Here is a 21,254-nt window from a genome sequence, read left to right on the forward strand (position 1 = left end):
TGAGAAGTGAAACGTCTTCAAAGAAAAAAAAAACCTAGAAAGTCCAGTTGCTCCTTGAAAAAAGCACCTTTGGGATACATATGGAATCATTAGCATCCACAGTTCGAATCTCACCGACTCAAGTGTCTATGGAGATTCTCAATCATCAAGGTCATGTTATCCCAAAGGTGCTTTTTCAGGTGGCAACTGGAGTTTCTGGTTTTTCTTTGAAGACATTTCACTTCTCATCCAAGAAGCTTCTTCAGCTCTTTTTTTCTTTGAACGTCTTCAAAAAAAATCCAGAAAGCCCAGTTGCCTCTTGACAAAGCACCTTTGGGACACCGACTCAAGGCTGACTCAACCTTCCATCCTTCTGAAGTGGGTAAAATGAGGACCCAGATTGTTGGGGGCAATATGCTGGCTCTGTAAACCACTTAGAGAGGGCTTTAAAGCACTGTGAGGCGGTATATAAGTCTAAGTGCTATTGCTATATGGTCAGGAGGCTGAGAGAGTGAGCATCTAGCACAGCCCGAGACCCCAAGTCTGACCAGCTACTTTTACGCGCTCAGCAAGAAGATCGCCCACCCAGCGAAATGGACAAACGCCGACACGTCACGCCCCACCACTAACCCGCCAGTTCTGTGGACGAATGAGAACGAACCTGGCTTGGCGCATGCGCAGTGAAGAAGGGCCTAGGCTTCACGGATAATCCCAACCGTCCCGACCGGCGTGTTGGTTTGAGGGAAGTGAAGGATTGATAGGTGGGTGTAATTTTTTTCCCTCCTCTCGGCCGGGCCGAGTCGCGTGTCTGCCTCTTCGGATAAGTCTCCTCTCCGGAAAAGGGTTTCCGAGAGAGGCGAGGCGGCTTAACGTCGGCCAGGGCTCCGTCCATCCTCCTGCTTCGCTCTCTGGGTCCCTGTCCTTTTCTGAGGACCGTTGAGGCGGATGGCGCGCCGTTAAAACTACGAGCTAAATAGCTTCCTTTACTTCCCCAACTCTGATCGGAAGAGAGCAGGCGCCTGCCCTCTACCGCATCCTCGTCGGGCGTGCTCTTCCCTTAACCGGCACCCCGTCTTTCGGTGCGTTGGACCGCTCCCCATAATTCCCAGCCGGCTCACCTGAGGTTATTGGATCTGCAGTCCCCACTCGTGGCGAGATAGGAAGACAGATACGATCTGGGTCCTCGCTGTCCATCAGTCAGGCAAAGGGCTGGGTTTGGGTGGGGGGGGGGGAGACTCGCTGAGTCTGAAGGGAGACTTTCTGAATTAAAATAACAGAATATTCTATTCTATTGTAATATTGGCCACCCAACGGGACATTTTGGTTCCCATGGAAACCCAAAATCCGGCTGTCAAGAGTACTACTGAGTCCATACCAGAATGATCTAATGGAAACATCCACATCGCTTCAGAAGGACGACCCTATTGATTGCAATGGGACCAAAACTATACCAGGTTTTTTTCCTCCAAATTTGGCAACTTTAACACAATTCTTCAGCCTGATTGCTGGTTGGGAAATTCTGGGAGTCGAGGTCTTGCCATTCTAAAGTTGCCAAATTTAAAAAAATAAATGGATGGATGGATAGATCTATCTCAAGATGAGAAACATATAAATACTACTTCTCCTATGAGGTGGGTTTCGTTGAGAGTGACTGACCAGACGTCACCCAATCTTTTATGCCCAAGAGAGTCTGTAGAGATTCTCAGTCATCTAGGTCATGGTGGTCCCAAAGGTGCTTTTTCAGGAGGCAACTGGACTTTCTTGTTATTTTCTTTTTGAAGACATTTTGCTTCTCATCCAGGAAGCTTCTTCAGCTCTGACAGGATAGTAATCCTTCCATTCCCCACTATCCCGTCAGAAATGAAGAAGCTTCTTGGAAAGGAAGTAAAACATCTTCAAAAAGAAAAAAAAACAAGAAAGTCCAGTTGCCTCTTGAAAAAGCACTTTTGGGACATGCCTAAGAGAGCCTTCCTTCCTTCCTTCCTTCCTTCCTTCCTTCCTTCCTTCCTTCCTTCCTTCCTTCCTTACTTCCTTTTTTATTGGCCACCCATCTTACCACAGGGTAACTCTGGGCAGCTCACAATCATAAAAAATGTATTTATACATATACATTAAAACATAAATAAATTAAAACCAAACATTAAAATCTAATGACATGAGGGGAGGGGCAGAGGGGAGGGAGTGGGATCTGTTCAAACTCACTGTCTCCCAGTACTCAAATCCTTGCATCAAAGTAGCTCTAATTTCCATCTAAGGAATACCCTTATGATTCTGCCCAAAGACATGTTCCATTCAGCGAAGTATTATTTATTGGCTGTCCTAGAATGTATTGTAATATAATGTACTTTAAGAAACATTAAAATTTGTAAAGAAAGCTCTCCCCATTAAAAATAAAAAGATAATGTGGCTAATATATACAGATTAAATAAATTTCAGTTGAAAGTATAAACCCAAGATTAAATATGTTGTAGAAGATACTAGAGTGCTTAAGTCCATGTATGTCTCACAACAAGCAACTTTGAAGTTTAAGCTAGATAAGGTTTCAGACTAAAGATTTTCCAAGTACTGTAAATGATAATGTGCTGGAAAGGGCCTTAAGCCTACGACAGATATCACCTGTCTAGAGAGTAACTGCAGATGAAAAATGAGGCATGTGGTGATGGTGTTTTTACATTTATTTATATATAAACTGTTTTCAATTATAAAAGCAGCCTATATTATCAATAAGAGTTAATTACTATGTTATATTGATTTTTGAACACTCTGTATAATAAATAACTTCCAGAAATTCATTTGCATTCTTATAACAGGACCAAGATGAGTTTGTTTGGGTCAACATCAGGATTTGGAACTGGAGGCACCAGCATGTTTGGCACCACTGCTACAGATAATCACAACCCAATGAAGGTATTAAGTTCTGGATGCCATGAGAAAAACTAAATCACTTCACATAAATATTTTGAAAATTATTAAATTTAAGAGATGGCAGGTTTGCCTATTAGTATATGTGTATAATTCCTTTGGCTGAATTCAAATATTGGTTTAAGTTTATGCATTATTGTTGTGAGATTTTGAGACTGCAATAAAGTAGCTGTTAGAACTGTCATTCAAATAGCTACTATAGTTGTAGAGCCTTAAGAATATTCAGAAAAAAGTGCTTTAGACCTCACACAAGGACACAAGCCTCTGCTATTTTTTAAAAGAGCTTAACATTTCATATTTCCATTTCCCTTTTGAAGTATGCAAACTTCGATAGCTTTACAAGATTTAATAGGTTCTTTGACCAAAGAAAGGAAAGGAGAAAGAGTAGTATATTGATCTTATAAAGTGTTATATTTAATTGATACTTACCTTTTGCTTACAAAACATCAATTTTAGGTTATGTGGGTATGTTTTCTGTAGCATATCATTTTTGATACAATGATATTTATTGGAGAAAACTGTAATTTTATTTTTCTAAGGTTTTTTTCCCCATTGTAGAAGTGTACTCTCAATTTGACTCTTCTAATTGGATTTTTGAAAAGTGTATGTGTTTACAACATGTTTAACTTTGACTTTTTTCCAGGATATTGAAGTTACTTCTCCACCTGATGACAGCATAGGTTGTTTGGCTTTCAGCCCACCAACATTGCCGGGTAATTTCCTTATTGCAGGATCATGGGCAAATGATGTAAGTAACAAATGAAAATAGATAGAGGCATATCGTGCGTTCAGCTTTCCCTGCATTTCCGGCAAGGAAAATGACTGCATCTAGCAGACAAAATGTGATATCCATAAGTGGGAAATGGTTAAGGTAACTGCATCCTCTATGAGACAAAGTGAGCTTGTAGCAAAGTATTAGCAATGAAGAAGTGCTGCAATTTAATAGTTTGTTTTAAAGGTATCTCAGAACAAAACCTCTCATAGTAGTAAAATGGAAATGAGTTAGGTAAAAATTTCAGGACTGGACTACTAATTGATTTCATTTCATCAAATTTCTATTAACTGATGCACTAAATTTGAAAAATAGTTTACAATATCTAAATCTGGAGCAAGGTGGTATTGCTACTTGGGCTTCTATGAGCTGGTATCTGTTTCATCAAAAAAACAGTTTCAGTTTTCTATTTAATGAACCATTCTCTCATAGAATGGAAAACTACTAAGAGAAGTATGGCCCAGTTACTATATAAATTGATCTCAAAGGCCTTGAATTGAGCTTCGGGGGTGGGGGGGTTAGTCTAATCTTAACACCTTGTTGCATTTTTATAAAGCTAAATGTACTTAATTGTTAAAAAGACAGGGTAAAATACTTATATTCAAGTGCTATTTAATTCATATTTACAAAAGTCTCCATTTATTTCAGGTTCGTTGTTGGGAAATCCAAGACAACGGGCAAACTATTCCAAAAGCCCAACAGATGCATACAGGACCAGTACTAGATGTTTGCTGGAGTGATGTAAGTTCCATTATTTTGGAAGAGATGTACTTAAAATTTTATAGTGGTTTTCAGAGGAGGAGGCGTGTGAGATCAAAACCACTGTCTGAAAGCAATAGTGGAGGAAATTATCCTGGAATGAGAAAAGCACCCCTATTTTAGAGGTTTAACCATTGAAAATCACAGTACAGGTAGTCCTCAACCTATGACCACAATTGAGCCCAAATAACAGACATTTATTACATGAGTTTTATCTCATTTTATGGCCTTTCTTTCCACAGTTGTTAAGTGAATCAATACAGTTAATAAGTTAGTAACATGGTTCTTAGAATTTTGATCACATGATTCTGGGAATGTTGCAGAGGACGTAACTATGAAAAATAGTCATGTCACTTTTTTCAGTGCCATTGTAACTTTGAATTATCACTAAATGAACTGTAATCCAGGACTACCTGTATTTCTTTTTAAAATGTCTCCACCCTCAGTATGCATTATGGAGTACATAGGTTTTTTTTGTTCTCTGTTGTTTAATAGGACGGAAGTAAAGTTTTCACAGGGTCTTGTGATAAAACTGCCAAAATGTGGGATCTTAACAGCAATCAAGCAATACAAATTGCACAGGTACAATTTTCAAATGGACATTGTTTTCTTTGTAACAAATTCAACACAAAGCTTTTGATGAACGTTTCTCCCACAAAATGGAGGGGGAAAGCTTATTAGAAACAGTACTTAAAAGTTTCCTTGCAGAATGCAGAATACTCAAACTGAGTGACTGTGCATACCAGGAGTCCTCAACCTCTGGTCTGTGGATCAGAACTAGTCTGTTGCCTATTGGAAACCAAACGGGCAAGCACACAAAGCTCCATTTTGACATGCGCAGGATTAGGGTGCATGCGTAAAACCATACCCCACCCCCCCTGCTGCCGGTCTGGAGTCGGAAAGGTTGGGGACCACTGATGTATACTAATGCATTGGCCTCACTTAATTCTAATTTCTAAGAAAGGATACAAATCTTTGTCAATATTTTAAATGATGGAGCTGTGTGGGAAGAAAGTATACATGATGCTTTGATTACACAGTCTTATCCCTAAGACATTTTTTTCTTAAGTGGGATAAAAAATGATTATATTTTTTTATTGGAATGTAATATACACTTTTCAAATTATTCCTTCTCTATGAGGTAGTTTCCAGATATTTGAAAACTATGAACTGAAATATAATGAACTTGCTGCTAATGGAGTGAGATCTGTGGGTTTGAATTAAAACGTGATGTGTTTTTAATGGGATCAGAAATGTAACAAGCCTATATTAAATGGAAGAGCACAGGAAAGAAGTAAGAGCCTTACCAAAGGGATTACAAAGGCAAGGCTAGGCCTTTTTTTTTTTTTTACAGAAAAGTGAAATCTGTAATTGCATGAATGGAAAGTGATTAAAGAATTCTTTTAAACATTCTTTAGCATGAAGCTCCTGTAAAGACCATCCATTGGATTAAAGCACCAAATTATAGTTGTGTGATGACTGGAAGTTGGGATAAAACATTAAAGGTAAGACTTGTATGTTTTTTTTATGTGTAAAAAGGTTTTATGCAGTTCTGTGTAATAATTATTATGGAAAAATGATTGCTAGTACATACTAGAATAAAGTGTAATGCATTCCTGTAAATGTGAGGCTTATTTCCAAGTGAATGTACTTGAGGGTGAAATCTAATGGTTGATTCAAGTAATTTATTGAGAGAAGTGTCTATTCCACAATATCCATTTAACATATTCTTTCCAAGTTAGTGCCAATATATTTCTATTATAATGGATATATATGAAATGCTTTGAACTTTTTGCAATTAGGAGCAATTGTTTTTTGTCTATTATATTTGTAACACTTTTTTAGCAATGCTTTTTAAAAATGCAGTTTTTTAAGCATAATAAAAAATACAGATGAATGCTCCAGAGAATTATCTGTATCGATAAAAAAGTACATTTTCAGAAACTGGGCCATGCTTAAAGCGCTTCAAATGGTAGAGGTCAATATTGAGAGTTCCACCAAAAAGAATCTTATCTAAGTATATCAAATTCCAATATAAAAAATGCTTGCAAGTCTTTTGAATTGATCCTTATTCGTTCAGTTGAAAAGGTAAGAACTGAGCCCAAGCATAACTTATTCAACCATTTGCTCATTTGTACCTTCAGCCTCCCACATTCATTATATTATATTTCCTGAATCAATTTTGGTTAGGGTTTGGAGGCGTTTCAAAGTGAAATGATGAATGATCGTTCTGCTACTATATAAAAGAATTTGTTGAGGCCTTATTGAACTTTTTTTTTTAAAGTTTTGGGATACACGAACACCCACTCCAATGATGATGCTACAGTTGCCTGAACGATGCTATTGTGCTGATGTGGTAAGATGAATTTCAGAAGCCTTCGGGCTTTGATTAGTTAGAATCATGCCATGCTTGACTATCACTCTTTTCTCTATATTGTGGTAATTAGTGGTATTTGTATTATGTGTTATGATAATGAAATAGATGTACAGTTACTGCAGGAAAAAAGCATGTGATTGAATTTTGTATTAAATACTTTCCTGTTTAGGTGTGAATGTGAAATAAAACACTTTTTACTACATAACTCTGTCTGTACTCTCACACAATTTCTCCTGTTTTAGATATATCCCATGGCTGTTGTTGCTACTGCAGAAAGGGGCTTGATAGTTTACCAGTTAGAGAATCAGCCTTCTGAATTTAGAAGGATAGACTCTCCACTTAAACATCAGGTAACCTGAGTTTTCTTGATTTCCCCAGTATGGCTTGTTTTTAATTGTAACAGATCGTCCTCAACATACGAATACAATTCAGTCTAAAATTTCTATTGATAGGAGAGACATCTGTTAAGTGAATTTTGCCCCATTTTACGACCTATCTTGCCACAGTTAAGTGAATCACTAGAGTTGTTAAGTTAGCAACACGGTTAAGTAAATCTGCTTCTGACTTGGCTTGTCAGAAGGTCGGAAAGGGTGATCACATGACCCCGGAACACTGCAGTTATAAATATGAGTCAGTTGCCAAGCAATTGAATTTTGATCACTTGACCTTGATACTGCAATGGTCGTATGTGTGGATGACAATCATGTCACTTTTTCAGTGACATTGTAACTTTGAACAGTCACTAAATTGTTGTAAATTAAGGACTACCTGAATGCTAGCATTGGTTTCTTATTTCTAATGGGATAATTAGAGAGCTGTAACTGCCATATATGAAAGTACTGATTAAAATACAGTCCCTTTTATTTAGCATCGCTGTGTGGCTATTTTCAAAGACAAAGTGAACAAACCAACAGGCTTTGCCCTTGGAAGTATCGAAGGAAGAGTTGCCATTCATTATATTAATCCACCAAATCCGTAAGTATTTGGCAATGGTCTCCTGTTTACTTTTGAATTCCAAGAAGTGCAGGCTTTTAGAATAACTCTGTGTTGCATGCAATGTGAAGTGAAAGAATGCATTTTTTTTTCAGCGCCAAAGACAACTTTACCTTCAAATGCCATCGATCCAATGGTACAAACACCTCTGCGCCTCAGGATATCTATGCAGTAAGTATTTTGTATGTTGTACAGTAAGTTTCCTCTAGGACGAATTACAGGAGAAAAATGGATATTTATAATAAATTACAAAAAGAATTGCTGTTTTCAAATCAGTACATTTTCACTTAGTATCACACATCTGAGTGGAAACCTACTCTGACAAGCTCTAGTAACGTGATGGCAAATCTATGGCATGCGTGCCACAAGTGGCACACACAACCATATCTGTCGGCACACAAGTACATGCACCTGCCGCCATCTTATTTTCAGCCTTCTGGAAGGCGGGTGGGGATGTTTTCACCCTCCCCATGTTTCAGGAAAGCCTCTGGAGCCAGGGAAGGGCAAAAATGGGCCCAACGAGCCTACCGGAAGTTCGGAAACGATCCGTTTCCAGCTTCCAGGGGGCAGGGGAGCTGCTCTGGAGGCTTTCCTGAAGCCTGGAGAGGGTGAAAAATGGCCTCCCCCAACCCCCAGGAGGAAATGCCAAGGTCAGCTTGGAGGTAAGTAGTGCGGCATGCATGGGGGGGAGGAGAGCATGGGAGGGTGTTGTGTGCACATACGCACGAGGCGGGGCATTTGTACTATGGGTGCACTCGCATTTTTGGCACCCAACAGCAAAAAGGTTAGTCATCGCTGCTCTAATTTATTTGATAAGTAGGATTCAGAATTTTGCTAATACAAAAGAAAAAGAAGTTACAGTATGCCTTGGTTCTGATTAAAATTCTACAGATAAAGCAATTATGCTTTAGCTTGAGGAAATGAAAAGAACAACCCTTCCTACTTCAAATGCTTGCATTACTTGACCAATGGCTCCCATCATTCTTTCCCTTATAAATTAATTGCAATCATTTTACAAGAATAAAATATGGTGAGAAAAGTAATGGAAGTGATGCTTTAATCACTACTCCATATGGGAAAGCAATACTGTCTCTCATTGTCTAAAGCAGAGTTTGCAGTTGGCAGCCTACCATATATTGCTGAATCTAAACTCAGATTACTAAACCAGTTGTGAAGAATACTGACTGTTTAAGAATCATGTTGTTCAAAGGTGTATTCTCTGAATCCAGTCCATGAGATGGACTCTGAATCCATGGGAAGCTAACCTAAAGTATTTCTGACAGATAACTGTCTACTTTCCACTTGAACGCAACCAGCAAGGAGAGGCCACTGTATTTAATAATTGCAGCCATTATCAAACTGCTTTAACAGTTAGGAAGAGTTTTTTTTTTCCTAACATTCCCTTGGGCTTTGCTTTTCTGTATATTGAATCCACTATTTGGTGGAATTCCGAAATAGTAGATAACAGGTCGTGCTTTTCTTTTGTGATATATCATTTCAAGTATTTGAAGAGTGCTGCCATATGACTCTTAGTCTTGTCCCGAGGTTAAATATTTTCAGATCCTTCTGTCTCTCTTAGGTTTCCAGTTCATTCTTATTTCGCTTAACTGAACTGATTCCAATTATTGTAAATCTTTCCTAAAACAAAGTGCCAGAGTTGGACCTGGATTTGATTATTGCAGAGTAAAGTGGAGCTATTATTTGGAACTTTTTTGTGCCACAACTACAAAGCTTTTTTCTCATACTTTTTAAATTATAAGCTTGGTAAAGTGGGGTTTCAATCTTCATTACTGAGAGCATGTGAACATTCAAATTATACTTTAACTTTTACTTAACAGGTAAATGGGATTGCCTTCCATCCTGCCCACGGCACTCTTGCAACTGTGGGGTCTGATGGCAGATTCAGTTTCTGGGATAAAGATGCGCGGACAAAGCTAAAAACATCTGAACAGCTAGACCAGCCGATATCTGCTTGTTGCTTCAACCATAATGGCAACATATTTGCATATGCTTCTAGTTATGACTGGTCAAAGGTAATTGAGTTTGCTTAACATAATTTCTACCGTGTTCCCCCAAAAATATGACATGTCCTGATAATAAGGCAATGCCACATTTTTCAGGTGAGCAAAAATGTAAGCCCTCCCCTAAAAATAAACCCCCTGGACAATCCCCCTCCAGCCATGCAGAGCACCACTCACCGACCTGTCGGTAGCCCGAAGGTGCCAAGCTGCAGGAACGGGATGGGAGTGGGGCAAAGGCTCGCGTTGCTTGGCACCTTTAGGATACCACTAGGTTGGTGAGTGCTGCTGTGCCCAGCTGGAGAGAGGGGCTGCTGGGTGGTTGCTCTCTTGCAAGCGGGCTCCCGAAGAGCCGGGCACAGCCTCAGGGTCGAATGGCTATGTTGCGTGTTGCAGCAGCCGCCCGACAAACCCCCTTTCCAGCCGGGCACAGTGCCATTCACTGACCTAGGGGTATTACCAAACCGCATGAGCGGCTGTTCACCGCTCTCCAGCTCCTGCTGCTTGGCACCTTCGGAATGCCCCTAGGTCAGTGAATGGTGCTCTGCATGGCTGGAGAGGGGGGTTGCACGAGTGGGTTTTCAGCTCCCCACTCGTGTGCCTCCCAGCCTCACGATGCCCTTGCCTAACTCTCCCTATAGAGCCAGGGCACCTCTGCTGCCACCGCAGCCACCTGACTCTTTCTGCGGCTCCCAAAGCACGGAGGTAGAATGCCGAGTCTTCTGGAAGTTGCCACTCTGGGAATACGCTCTATGGTTGTACGCTCTGGGAATACGCTCTCCCAGCAGCTAGCCCACAACCTTAGAGCGTACTCCCAGAGCGGCCGCTGCCGGAAGATTCCGCTGCGGATCTCTGGAGTTTAGAAGCCAGAGAATAGGTTATATTCGGAGTGCCGCGGCACCCTGGCCCTGCAGGAAGAGCTGGGCCAGGGCATGGTGAGGCTGGGAGGCACACAAGCTGGGGAACAGCTTCCCTTTCCAGCTGGGCAGAGTGCCATGCACTGACCTAAGGGTATCCCGAATGCGCCAAGCCGTGGGAGCTAGGGGGAGGGCAGAACACCACTCGGCTTACCACCTTTGGGATATCATTGCATCTGTGAGTGGCGCTCTGATTGGCTGGGAAGGGGGGTTGCCAGGTGGCTGCTCGTGAGCGTAGTCACCTCATGGCTGGTATGTTATGCTGCTGCAACAGCGCAACACAACCGTTTGCCTCTGAGGCTGTGCCTGGCTCTTTGGGCTCCTGCTCGCAAGAGAGCAGCTACCCGGCAACCCCAAAACAATAAGCGCCCCCCCCCTCGGATAATAAGGCCCAATCAATATTTGGGGGGGGGGAGAAAAGAAAATAAGACCCTGTCTTATTTTCAGGGAAACACGGTATCAACTAGTAATTGACCACATTACCATGGGGGCACTGCAGTGGTCACAACTCCAAGAACTAGTCATAAATACCTATTGCTCAGTGCTGTCCTAGCTTTCAATGGTCACTGAACAGTGGTTGTTAAGTGAGGGCTACCTGTATAACTGCTAATATGACAGAATATTGTGATTTGCTACTACGTTAGCAAATGTGAAATCTTCCAGAATACCAATCACATTTTTGTAAGGAAAACTTATCTTTCAGATGTCTGCTAATGACAGGCATTAAGCATAGTACATGATTCAGAAAAGAATTCTCATCAGATTCCACCTCAACATTTTGATGCCACTGGACGCCCATCTTAAGGTGGGCGCAAGACCTGGTACCAAGTAGAAAATCAGTATTAAGTTTTAATTGCAAATTTTAACAAGTGGCACAGGTAAGAAGGTGAAAATACCAAACCTCCTATAGATCTGTTACAGTTGTGTTATGTATTCCGATGATAAATAACAAAGGATTGTTGGAAAAATTACTACATTAGCCATAGTATGAATAGATCTATTCTTTCTTATTATATACAAATACATAATTTCTCCTTTTCCTTTCACTCTATTGGTGATAGAATCTCAGGTAGTCTTCAGATTACAACAGCAATTGGGATTGGCATTTCTGTCACTTAGCAATTGTTTTATTCTCTTCAATCTTGTTTCTCTTCAATCTTGCTTTTTAGCTGACCGTCTGAGTTTAACTTGTCTTACAATTAGAATATCTCTTAATGCCCTTACATGGATATTTAAATGGGGAACCACTTTTCAGATATATATTTTCACATGGAGTTTTAAATTGAGGAACAACTGGTCTTTACTCTGAGCTAAAGGTTTCTATAGCATTAATGATTGCTCAGTAATTATGAAGAAAAATTTAATTGAATATCACAAATATTGTGTGCCTGATTTTATAATGTCGTGATTCAGGTTTATATGTAATGTTGTGTCCAACCTTTTTTATTCCCCAGGGACATGAATTCTATAATCCCCAAAAGAAAAACTATATATTTCTGCGCAATGCTGCTGAAGAACTAAAACCTAGAAATAAAAAGTAGTGAGTATAACTCTGTCCATTATTCCATGTTGTTTTCCTGCCACCTGCTCTCCTTTAGTCTCCTTGGAGTTGCCTATTCATTCTTTGCAGGACATTCTGTAACTAACATCAAAGCACATTTGGTTGGCTGGAAAATTAACCTTGCAAGGAATGCCTGACATGTGCATGAAGATGTGTCCTTTTTCTTAATAGAGGCAAAATCCTTGCATTGGATCAAGAGACAATAGTTGCATCTTTTAAAGGTACTTGTCAGTTTGAAAAACATGAATACTGCAGAAAATCTGAGAGATCCCCACCTTTCTTTTTTGTTTCCTTGATGGAATTCCATAAAAGAAAGGCTAACAATTGGGATCAAGGAAATAAACCTAAAAAGACAGTTGTGAGTGAAGTCTTTTTGTGTATTTTATTGTTATATTTATAGGTCAGCTTTCTATTTCAATGAAATCTCAAGGCAATGATTTTTCTTTTTATAATGAAAATGTAAAATTTAATATTAAACGACTGTCCACTTAGAACAAAATAATGTGTTCTTATTTTTATTCTGTATACATTATTTTTCTACCTATGAACGTGAACAATAAATTTGTGGTTAAAAATCCCAAGCTAGACCAAGCCTATATATATTTGAGATGAGGGCAATTCTAGCATGCAACCATAACTTGGAAATTTTAGGCAATGCCTTAAAGGATAATTATTGGCCTTGATGCTCTTTATCATGTAGAAGCAGCATATGATACTGTATATCTTTGTAAAATTTTAAATCTTAGAACCCTGCCTTCCATTTCTGTGGGTCTGCATTAAGTGACAATGAGTGAATGAACAGGACAGATGTTAACATTGCACTGTGCCCATGCTTGTGTGGTATCAACAAAAATGAAGGACCAGTGTTTTAGAATATCTTCTGTGACTCAGTTGCATATGATTATTTCTGTAAACCAATCAGTGCCCTACTGTAAATGCAGGGGTGTCCCATCCCCCCAGATATATCCCAAGTAGAATAACAGTTTGCCCTCAGCATTTTTATGTCAGTTTCAACATCATCAAGCATGGGGATCAAATCAGAATACCACCAAATAGAAATGGTTTGGAGACTTTTATAATGTTATTTCAGTTGAGGTTTTCATTTTGGAATCTTCTGTGTGACTGCCAAAGGACTGTTCTTTCAAGGTTGATGCTGTAGCTATTTATAAAGAATGGGAGCAAAACTGTAGAACTTGTATATTATGATATTTCTGTCAATTCAATCTCTGTAAGTTCTTATGTTGTAATATTTGCTACTATTTAAATAAAACTGATTTGAATTAATATGTTTTTTACATTAATAGGCGAATGGTCAAATGCTTATAATCTGGAGTTAGGCAGTGAAATAAAGGCAGCTGGCAATTGCTCTTACTAATTATTTAGCAGACTCTTCTTTAATATATATATATCTGCTTCTAAGAGAGGGCAATCACTAACTTCACTGTAAATGAGAAGTCTATGCTTATCTATGCATCGTGTAATCTTGCTACACTTTTCAGTTCAATAACTACACGGTTGTGCTACTACATAAAGTGTGCATGTCTGTTGTTCCTGGTTGGCTAACATTAAGTTAAAAAGTTAATTTGTGCAGCTTCAGACAGTTCATCCCAATACTATCTCCTATTTGTGTTGAGATTAGAAGGGATCTGATGAGAACAATGTTAGCTAATACTGTTTTAACTGAGGGTGCTTGCTAGAATTGAATCTGAAAGAAATTTAATCAACATGGTTTCATGCTGTTTAGTATCTTACAAGGATTCTTGATTTCTTAGCATCTCCTATAATGACCCTCTTCTACCCACTGTTAAAAGGTTACCTTCAGGTTCACATAACCTAAATGTCTCCCAACAGAGCCATAGATTGTTTTGATGTGAATCTGTGAGATTAGATGTAGGACTACAGAGAATTCTTTCTGCAGTTAGGCAGGTATGTGCATGCCCGGTATTTTGTTCAAATCAATCCAGGGTTTCACTGTGAAGGCCACAAGAAAATGCATATTTGGCATGCTGAAGCTCTGACTGCATCAATACTTGTATATGCCAATATTTTGAAATCAGCTTTGCATGCAGTAGGCTTTTAGGAAGAACAGATCTGCCCCCTAATCTACTGCTTATGGCAAGAATCTGATTGCGCTGTTTTAGATCATAGACAGTGGCTCATAAATATTTAAATGTTTGTGTCGGAGTGCTGCACTGTAACTAATGTAATATAGACTAAATGTATACTCTTTCTGATTATAAAAAAGCGTTTTTCATTTTTGCAGTTAAATCTTATGGAAGTCATTATGATTCTAGCAGGTAACCATTCTTTGTGTTTATGTGTGTGACCCCTATTACTCATGCAGAGCATTGTACTCCTGGTTTCACTAGACTGTAGTTATAGTCCTCTACCCGTGACCATTCATTCAGTGAGTATTTGAAGTTACAGCTACGCTGAATGAATTATATCATGGTTATTCCAGCCCTTGCAGCATCCCTATGATCATTCTCGCAGACTGGATGCTATGCAACTGTTCCACACAGTTGGAAATGCCCTGGATCCTCCTGATTGCTATTTGTAACCTTCTCTGACGGCTACCTCAGAAAGTCAGTGGAGAAGCCAACAGGAAGGTTGCAAATTGCTGGGGTAAGTCTCCTTCACCTGAACAACCTCCCCAGGCCTTCTGTACTCGTGCTCAGGGGACTATTCCCCAACCATTGCTGCACCTCCCTGACCTGTGCCATACCCTTCCTCACCCTCTCACACACTCTTCCTGACTGCCTCACACTATGCTTCATGACCCATGACCCGCCTCTTGCACACCCTTTGTGATCCATGCAGATATTGTTGTTGCTAAGCAATGTGGTTGCACTTTATGACCACATCATTTAGCGATGGAAATTCTGCCATGTTGAGGACTATCTGTATTTATGTAAAAGTTGGTTTTTTTAGAGTAATACATTATAAAACACACAATTAATATAGTGCTTTTTATTCAAGAGATTTGAACTATTAATAATTGTAACAGGCTTTTGCAAGATAACTTTGCTTTATGCAAAATAAAGTAATAGACAAATCAGGCATTATGTTGATGGATATTTTTTCAAAAGCTAATTATGATACTAAGTTTTGGCATTGTATCAGCCTTACTTTTTTGCAAGTATAAATTCCAGGTATTTGACTTTAAGACATAGCTTCTTTACAATGGCACTTTTAGGTAAACAACAAAAGTAAAATATGAACCAGAATCCAGTTGCTATGCTATTGGTGGAGTAGGCTATCATCAAAGGAATGGAAGTTAGTGTTTAACAATAATGCTTATTAATTTACTACAGTCATTAAGAAATGTCAGCAGATGTGCCATGTGCTACTATAATTCCAAACTGAGAGCTTAACCACAGTTGCCTGCAATTTTGTCACGTCTCATTTCAACTTCTGCAATTCATTGTTTTTTAAAATGGTTCTGAAACTACAAATGGTTTAGAAGCAGACTGGCAGATTATTAATTTGGGCTAATTTAATTTGGGATTTGTTGGGCTTCTAGGGAAAGTGCTAGGTGAAGTGCTTTAATGGGGCGGAACCAAGATACCTTAAATATCATTATTTCTTATGCATGGTTGTCTTCTTTGTAAAATCTTCATCAGGAGTCTAGCCACTCCCATCTATTAAAATAAGGTGAATGGATCAAGTGATACCCTATTCATTACTGCTTCATAAGGTAGAAGAATCCTTTTTCTAAAGAAACATTCAATTGGCCTTTTTCATATCAATGAAAAGATTTAATAGAACTTCTGTTTTTACAGTCTAGTTTTCTTCATTATTGTTGTTTTTGTTAGTTATTTTTTCCTTCCTTTTTTGAAAAGGATATATTTTCTGTGATGCCATGACAGATTGTGACTGCTCATAGAAAAATCTCTCTCCTTTCTCAAAAGTTGTCTAAGAGTGATAGCATCTTAGGGTCTACATTTTCTTGTGCACCACTTACATAGTAGTTTTCTACTGCCACCAGTTGTCTTTCCAAGGGAAGGAAATGATGTGAGCTGGCTCTTCTTCCATTAGTATTGGCTTACAAGAGAGAGGGAGCATCTCAATTTGAGCAGTTACTTTCCTGAAAACCAGGTATAATGGTGGTGGTAGTAGTAGTAGTAGCACTAATACTGGTAGTAATGGAATAGGAAGTTCTGTAGCATCATCTGCAGGGCCTAGTAACTTTTAAGATGTGTGACAGAAAATAGTTACCCCTGCTTTTAAAAGAAGGCAAAAGCACCAATTTTTTTTTTTAAAATAAGAAAAAGTACAATATCTATTTAACATTACGTAGCCAAATATACCGAGCAATGACAAATGGATGGAATAGGGAATTGAGTACTGATAAAAATCACAAATGGTGTCTCAGACATCAGTTTCCAACACGCCCATAATGGGAGGGAGCTGAGCCCTTGAGAGAAAATAAAAGAAACCAAAGGTTTCCTCTTCTGTCTTTCCTCCTCAAGTTCTCAAGGAGTTTTTGTCTATCTGGAAAATACATGTGAGGAGAGAGCATGCCTATTTTGCTCCAATACAGCAAATGCTGGAGTTAAGGCGATGCCATGGACTCTGTGTATGTGTGCGTTTTCTTCTTAAATGTGCTTTTTAAAATAATGTAAACTATACAATGGAGTCTTTTGTTTAACGAGCACTCATTTAATGACTGTTGAAACTTGTAACAGCACTGAATAAGACCAGTGCTTGAAATTCTAGCTATTATAGTATACCCCCCCCCCCCCGCCCCACAGTCACGTGATCACGATCCAGCCGCTCAGCAACTGACCCAGATTTCCAACAGCTGCAGTGTCATGCATTTTGATGTGATTGCAATTTTCACCTTTCCTCCTGGCCTTCCATTAGCAAAGTCAGTGGAGGAAGCTGGCGGGAGGTTGGAAGCCAACGGCCATTTGAGGGCCTCACTTAATGAGCTGCGTGGTCCTTGCTTATCGATGGTAAATGGAGACACTGCCATGTGATATTGTGCTTTACTATTGCACTGGTGAGTCCCAATTACCATTGTTAAGCAAGAACAACCAATATTACTATTCATTTGAGGTCAATCATTTAAAAGTCAGCAAGCGCAAGCATGTGCAGTTCATAGATACTGTAGATAGATTTAGGTAGATTAGATTAGATTAGATTAGATAGATGATAGATAGATAGATAGATAGATAGATAGATAGATAGATAGATAGATAGATAGATAGATAGATAGATAGATAGATGATAGATAGATAGATGATAGATAGATAGATGATAGATAGATAGATAGATAGATAGATAGATAGATAGATAGATAGATAGATAGATAGATAGATAGATAGATAGATAGATAGATAGATAGATGATAGTGAATGAATTGGAATTACTTACTCTAATACGTGATTGACATACTGTTACTGGTAGCAAGGGAGAAATATTGTTTTTTTATAAAGTGTATTGAGTACTTGAGATACAGCAAGAACATCAACATGGACTGATTTAAATTGTAAGTATGTGGACTTAGAAAAGAGCGATATTTAAATTACATTTTTGCCAATTTTCTTTTCAAATGTTTCATCTTAAAAATACATCTTCTTGAAAGTATAATTTACCATTGAATATCATAGGTTTGATTATGTTTTGTCTTTTAAAACTGGCTTATTATGTGTGTGTTTCTGCTAGCATTTATATTGCAAAAATGTTCTGTAGCCATAAAGAAAAGCTTGTTCACAAAGCTTTTTTTCAAAGGTGCCCTGCATCATGCTGTACCTTCTCATATATATGTTTGGACAATATTAGAACAGTCTAAAGGAATTCATATATTTCAAGTTCTTTTACATTTCTGATATAAAGCTTTTGGCAGACTGGGTTTCTTTCCTTTTTTTTTAATTGCTGAGTTCTGAAGAATGATTTTGAGAAGCTTCACTTACGTGCTAAAACAAGGATTTGCTTCATTGAGGATGTAAATGCATCTACGATGCTACGTTGGGTGCTCTTAAGGCCAAATTAAGATGTTTCGTAAAGTAACAAAAGGCACTCACAATATTGTGAGACCCTTTTAATTGAGCTTTTTAGTATGAATGTGTTTGTGTGTATATAATATTGTCAGCTTTGAAAATTGTGCTTTGTTCTTTATATTTTTCTAGCAGCTGCTCAGGTTCATGGAAAAGGTGCTGAAGCATGTGCTTAGAGATCAGTTATTTGTGTGCATCTCAGAATAATAGATCTTCAAAAGAGCCCAAAATTTTAGTTTGCACCGCTTGCTGGTAAATCAAGGGTAGCGGGGAACATACTGAGTAATTGTAGTTAATTCAGCAAAATACATCTTTTCTAAGAATCATTCTTCCACTCTGAGCTTCATGTATTTAGTTTTAGGAGTTGCCAACGGGTACCATGTTCCAAAGAAGATTTTCCCTTTTAAATCTGAAATATTTCTCAGCCCTGTTAAGCAGGTACTCCTTAATGTATGACCAGCTGCTTAGCAAATGTTTGATGTAAGCCCCCCCCCCCCCCCCCCAAATGTTCTTATGACCAGAATTCAAAGTTCCAACAATTGTGCACATAATCCATTTTTGGTGCCCAGCTCACATTTGTAGCGATTTGTAGTGTCCTGTTGTCATATGACCCTGATTTATGACTTTGCCAGATGGCCTTTACTCCCAGTTTCCAGGGGGGGAATTCCTATTGTAGACAATGGATTTGTTTAATGACTGTGGCATTCACTTAATGACCATGTTGATTCACTTAATGGCTGCCACAAAAATGTCAGAAAATCTAGTTGATCATGTGATGATTTGCTTAATGGCCTGCACAACTTAAGATAATTCTGGTCTCAACTATATTTGTAAGTTGAAGACTACCTGTAATAGGAGAGTACAATTTGGAGTTGTGAAGTAGAGTATTACCATCAAAGCTAAATAAAATTATTCTTATAATGTATTATTATATATAAATGAATCTTAACAAAACAATGTTACAGATTTTGTAGGAATGAATTGATCAGTTTTATCTTAGCATAATAATTATCATTTCCATTTCTAACACTGTGAGTTAGTTGGTTCATAAAATAAATGTTTGGACCCTTGTGCCCATTCTTGGATTAGATGATTTCTAAAGCAACCTTTCTTACAAATCCTTGTGTTCCTTTTTATTTTGAAGGTGCCACAAGAACTTCAACTGAGGAAGGAATTTCTACCAGAAACTTAACTAACCGTGCCTGTCAGTTGGGCTTCTTCCTTGTGCGGCCTTATTTTGAGGCCAAAATAAGAAAAATCAAAAAAAGAAAGAAAAGAAAAGAAAGAAATGCTCAGTTGTCTCTTCCTTTCCCTCGTTTTTAAAAATGTGTTCTTTTTATGGGAACTGCGTTCACTTTTAAGTGTTGTACATTGGCCATTTGTTTCTACCTGTACTTGAAGGCTGTGGGCCTATAACCTGTGGCATAATTTCAAGTAATTATGCATAGGATCACACTATGCATGACAGCAGCACTGCCTCCCTCCTCCAATAGAATTGTGGAATATTTAACAGTGAGGAAAAAAACAGCAGTTTAAAATATTTTATTTTAGATCTCTCAAAGGTTCATATTATATGAACAATTATAAAATCATGAACAAAATATTTTCGGTTCTTTTCACCACAGTTGGGATTTTTACATTTTTGCCCCAACTTGGTTCTGGTTCTTATACCATCTTTATAAGTTGTTTAAAAGTTTACCTTGATATATATTGCAGTAGAAAGTTAAGCAAGTGTCCTTATCTGGTTGTTATCATTGATCATCTTCAGCACAATGTGTAGGTGTCTTCAGTGGTGATTTTTCATTGTGGTCCAATGAACTCCATTCAAGAAATCTATCGAAAAGTCAACTATTATTTATGCTTTGGCTTTGATTTATTTTCTCAGAACAGACTTCATAGCCTGGTTGAATTAACCCTTAAACTTCAGGCCCCAGGTTTTCACACGTTTCTTTTCAACAATGATGGTGCTACTGAATAAAGCAGCATTTTTTTTTTCTATACGAGATATGTACATGCTGGAATTTGAAATGTTTGCTAAGAGGCTCGCTAAGCTGTCTAACAATTTGCAAGTGGTCCATGATTTAAAATAAAAGTTGGGCATCATGTCGGAACCTCTTAATTGCCCCAAAGTGATACAGAAAAGACAATAAATTAGAAAATGCAGATTAACAATTTCTGAAATAGGTTGCCACACTATGACAAAACTATGTGGAGAAATTATGAACCTGTGTGATGATTTCACAAATATATTGGTTTTGCTTATGGCAGAAAAGTTTTATTTTACAATTTTCACCATGAGGATTCTACTCTATACCCTGTTGTTTCCTAAGGGAATTTGTTACCTTACCACACACACACACAAAACAATAACTTGCCTTTTTTCCTCTTGTTTCTGGCACTCATCTTTTATTGATCAGTTCTTGCTAGGTATTAAAAATATTATATAGGGACTGCTAGTGCAATAATTTTAATAATTCCTCCCACATGTTCATAAATGGCAGTTTTGGGCCACTGCTGACAAAACAAGGATTAATAGAGCTCTTCTACCACCAGCATTACACCCTAGTGTTATATGTAGTATAAGCAGACTGAAGTCTCATGAAGAGCAAATAGAATAAAAATATTTCTTCCTCATTGTAGGTGATTGACCATATGACTTACTCTTCTTTATCTGGATAGAGAGGTATTGAAAGAAATCTACAGTATAACTTTTCCTCTGTTGATGATTCCGCAAATGGCAAGGTCCCAGAAAAAATGTTATCCTTTCTCTGCTAATTGTTTAAATCTGCATTCAAGATGCTTCGGAAATCAGTTTGCCCCATCAACTTAATACACATTTGCTGATCTTGCCATTCAGCTGTACAAGTGGTCCTTGACTTAAGATCATTCAATGACAGTTCAAAGTTACAACAGCCTTGGAAAAGGCGATGACTTGTCCTCAAAGTTATGACCAT

The 21,254-nt window shown here is 38.4% G+C and overlaps 1 protein-coding gene across 5 annotated transcripts; it reads left to right on the plus strand.

The window, feature by feature from the left end:
* The first annotated feature begins 632 nt into the window (after positions 1–632).
* On the plus strand, positions 633–20,405 carry RAE1 (ribonucleic acid export 1). 5 transcript variants are annotated; one of them, XR_015697365.1, is made up of 15 exons: positions 633–740; positions 2,790–2,886; positions 3,545–3,649; positions 4,322–4,414; positions 4,928–5,014; positions 5,851–5,937; positions 6,717–6,788; positions 7,052–7,159; positions 7,678–7,784; positions 7,898–7,973; positions 9,641–9,835; positions 12,192–12,277; positions 14,562–14,595; positions 18,433–18,552; positions 19,445–20,405. XR_015697365.1 is itself a non-coding variant. In XM_087720500.1 (14 exons), exons 2-13 carry the CDS (start codon positions 2,797–2,799, stop codon positions 14,563–14,565), a joined length of 1,110 nt encoding a protein of 369 aa, XP_087576626.1. In that variant the 5' UTR covers positions 633–740; positions 2,790–2,796; the 3' UTR covers positions 14,566–14,595; positions 19,445–20,405. The 5 variants fall into 5 exon arrangements, 3 of the variants coding, with proteins under 3 accessions (XP_087576626.1, XP_087576627.1, XP_013924318.1); XR_015697364.1 differs by lacking the exon at positions 14,562–14,595; XM_087720500.1 differs by lacking the exon at positions 18,433–18,552.
* Positions 20,406–21,254: the final 849 nt, after the last annotated feature.

The sequence above is a fragment of the Thamnophis sirtalis genome, unplaced genomic scaffold (genome assembly GCF_051295495.1).
Source record: "Thamnophis sirtalis isolate CommonGarterSnake01/CBP01778 unplaced genomic scaffold, rThaSir2_p1.2 scaffold_7, whole genome shotgun sequence".
Lineage (NCBI taxonomy): Eukaryota > Metazoa > Chordata > Lepidosauria > Squamata > Natricidae > Thamnophis > Thamnophis sirtalis.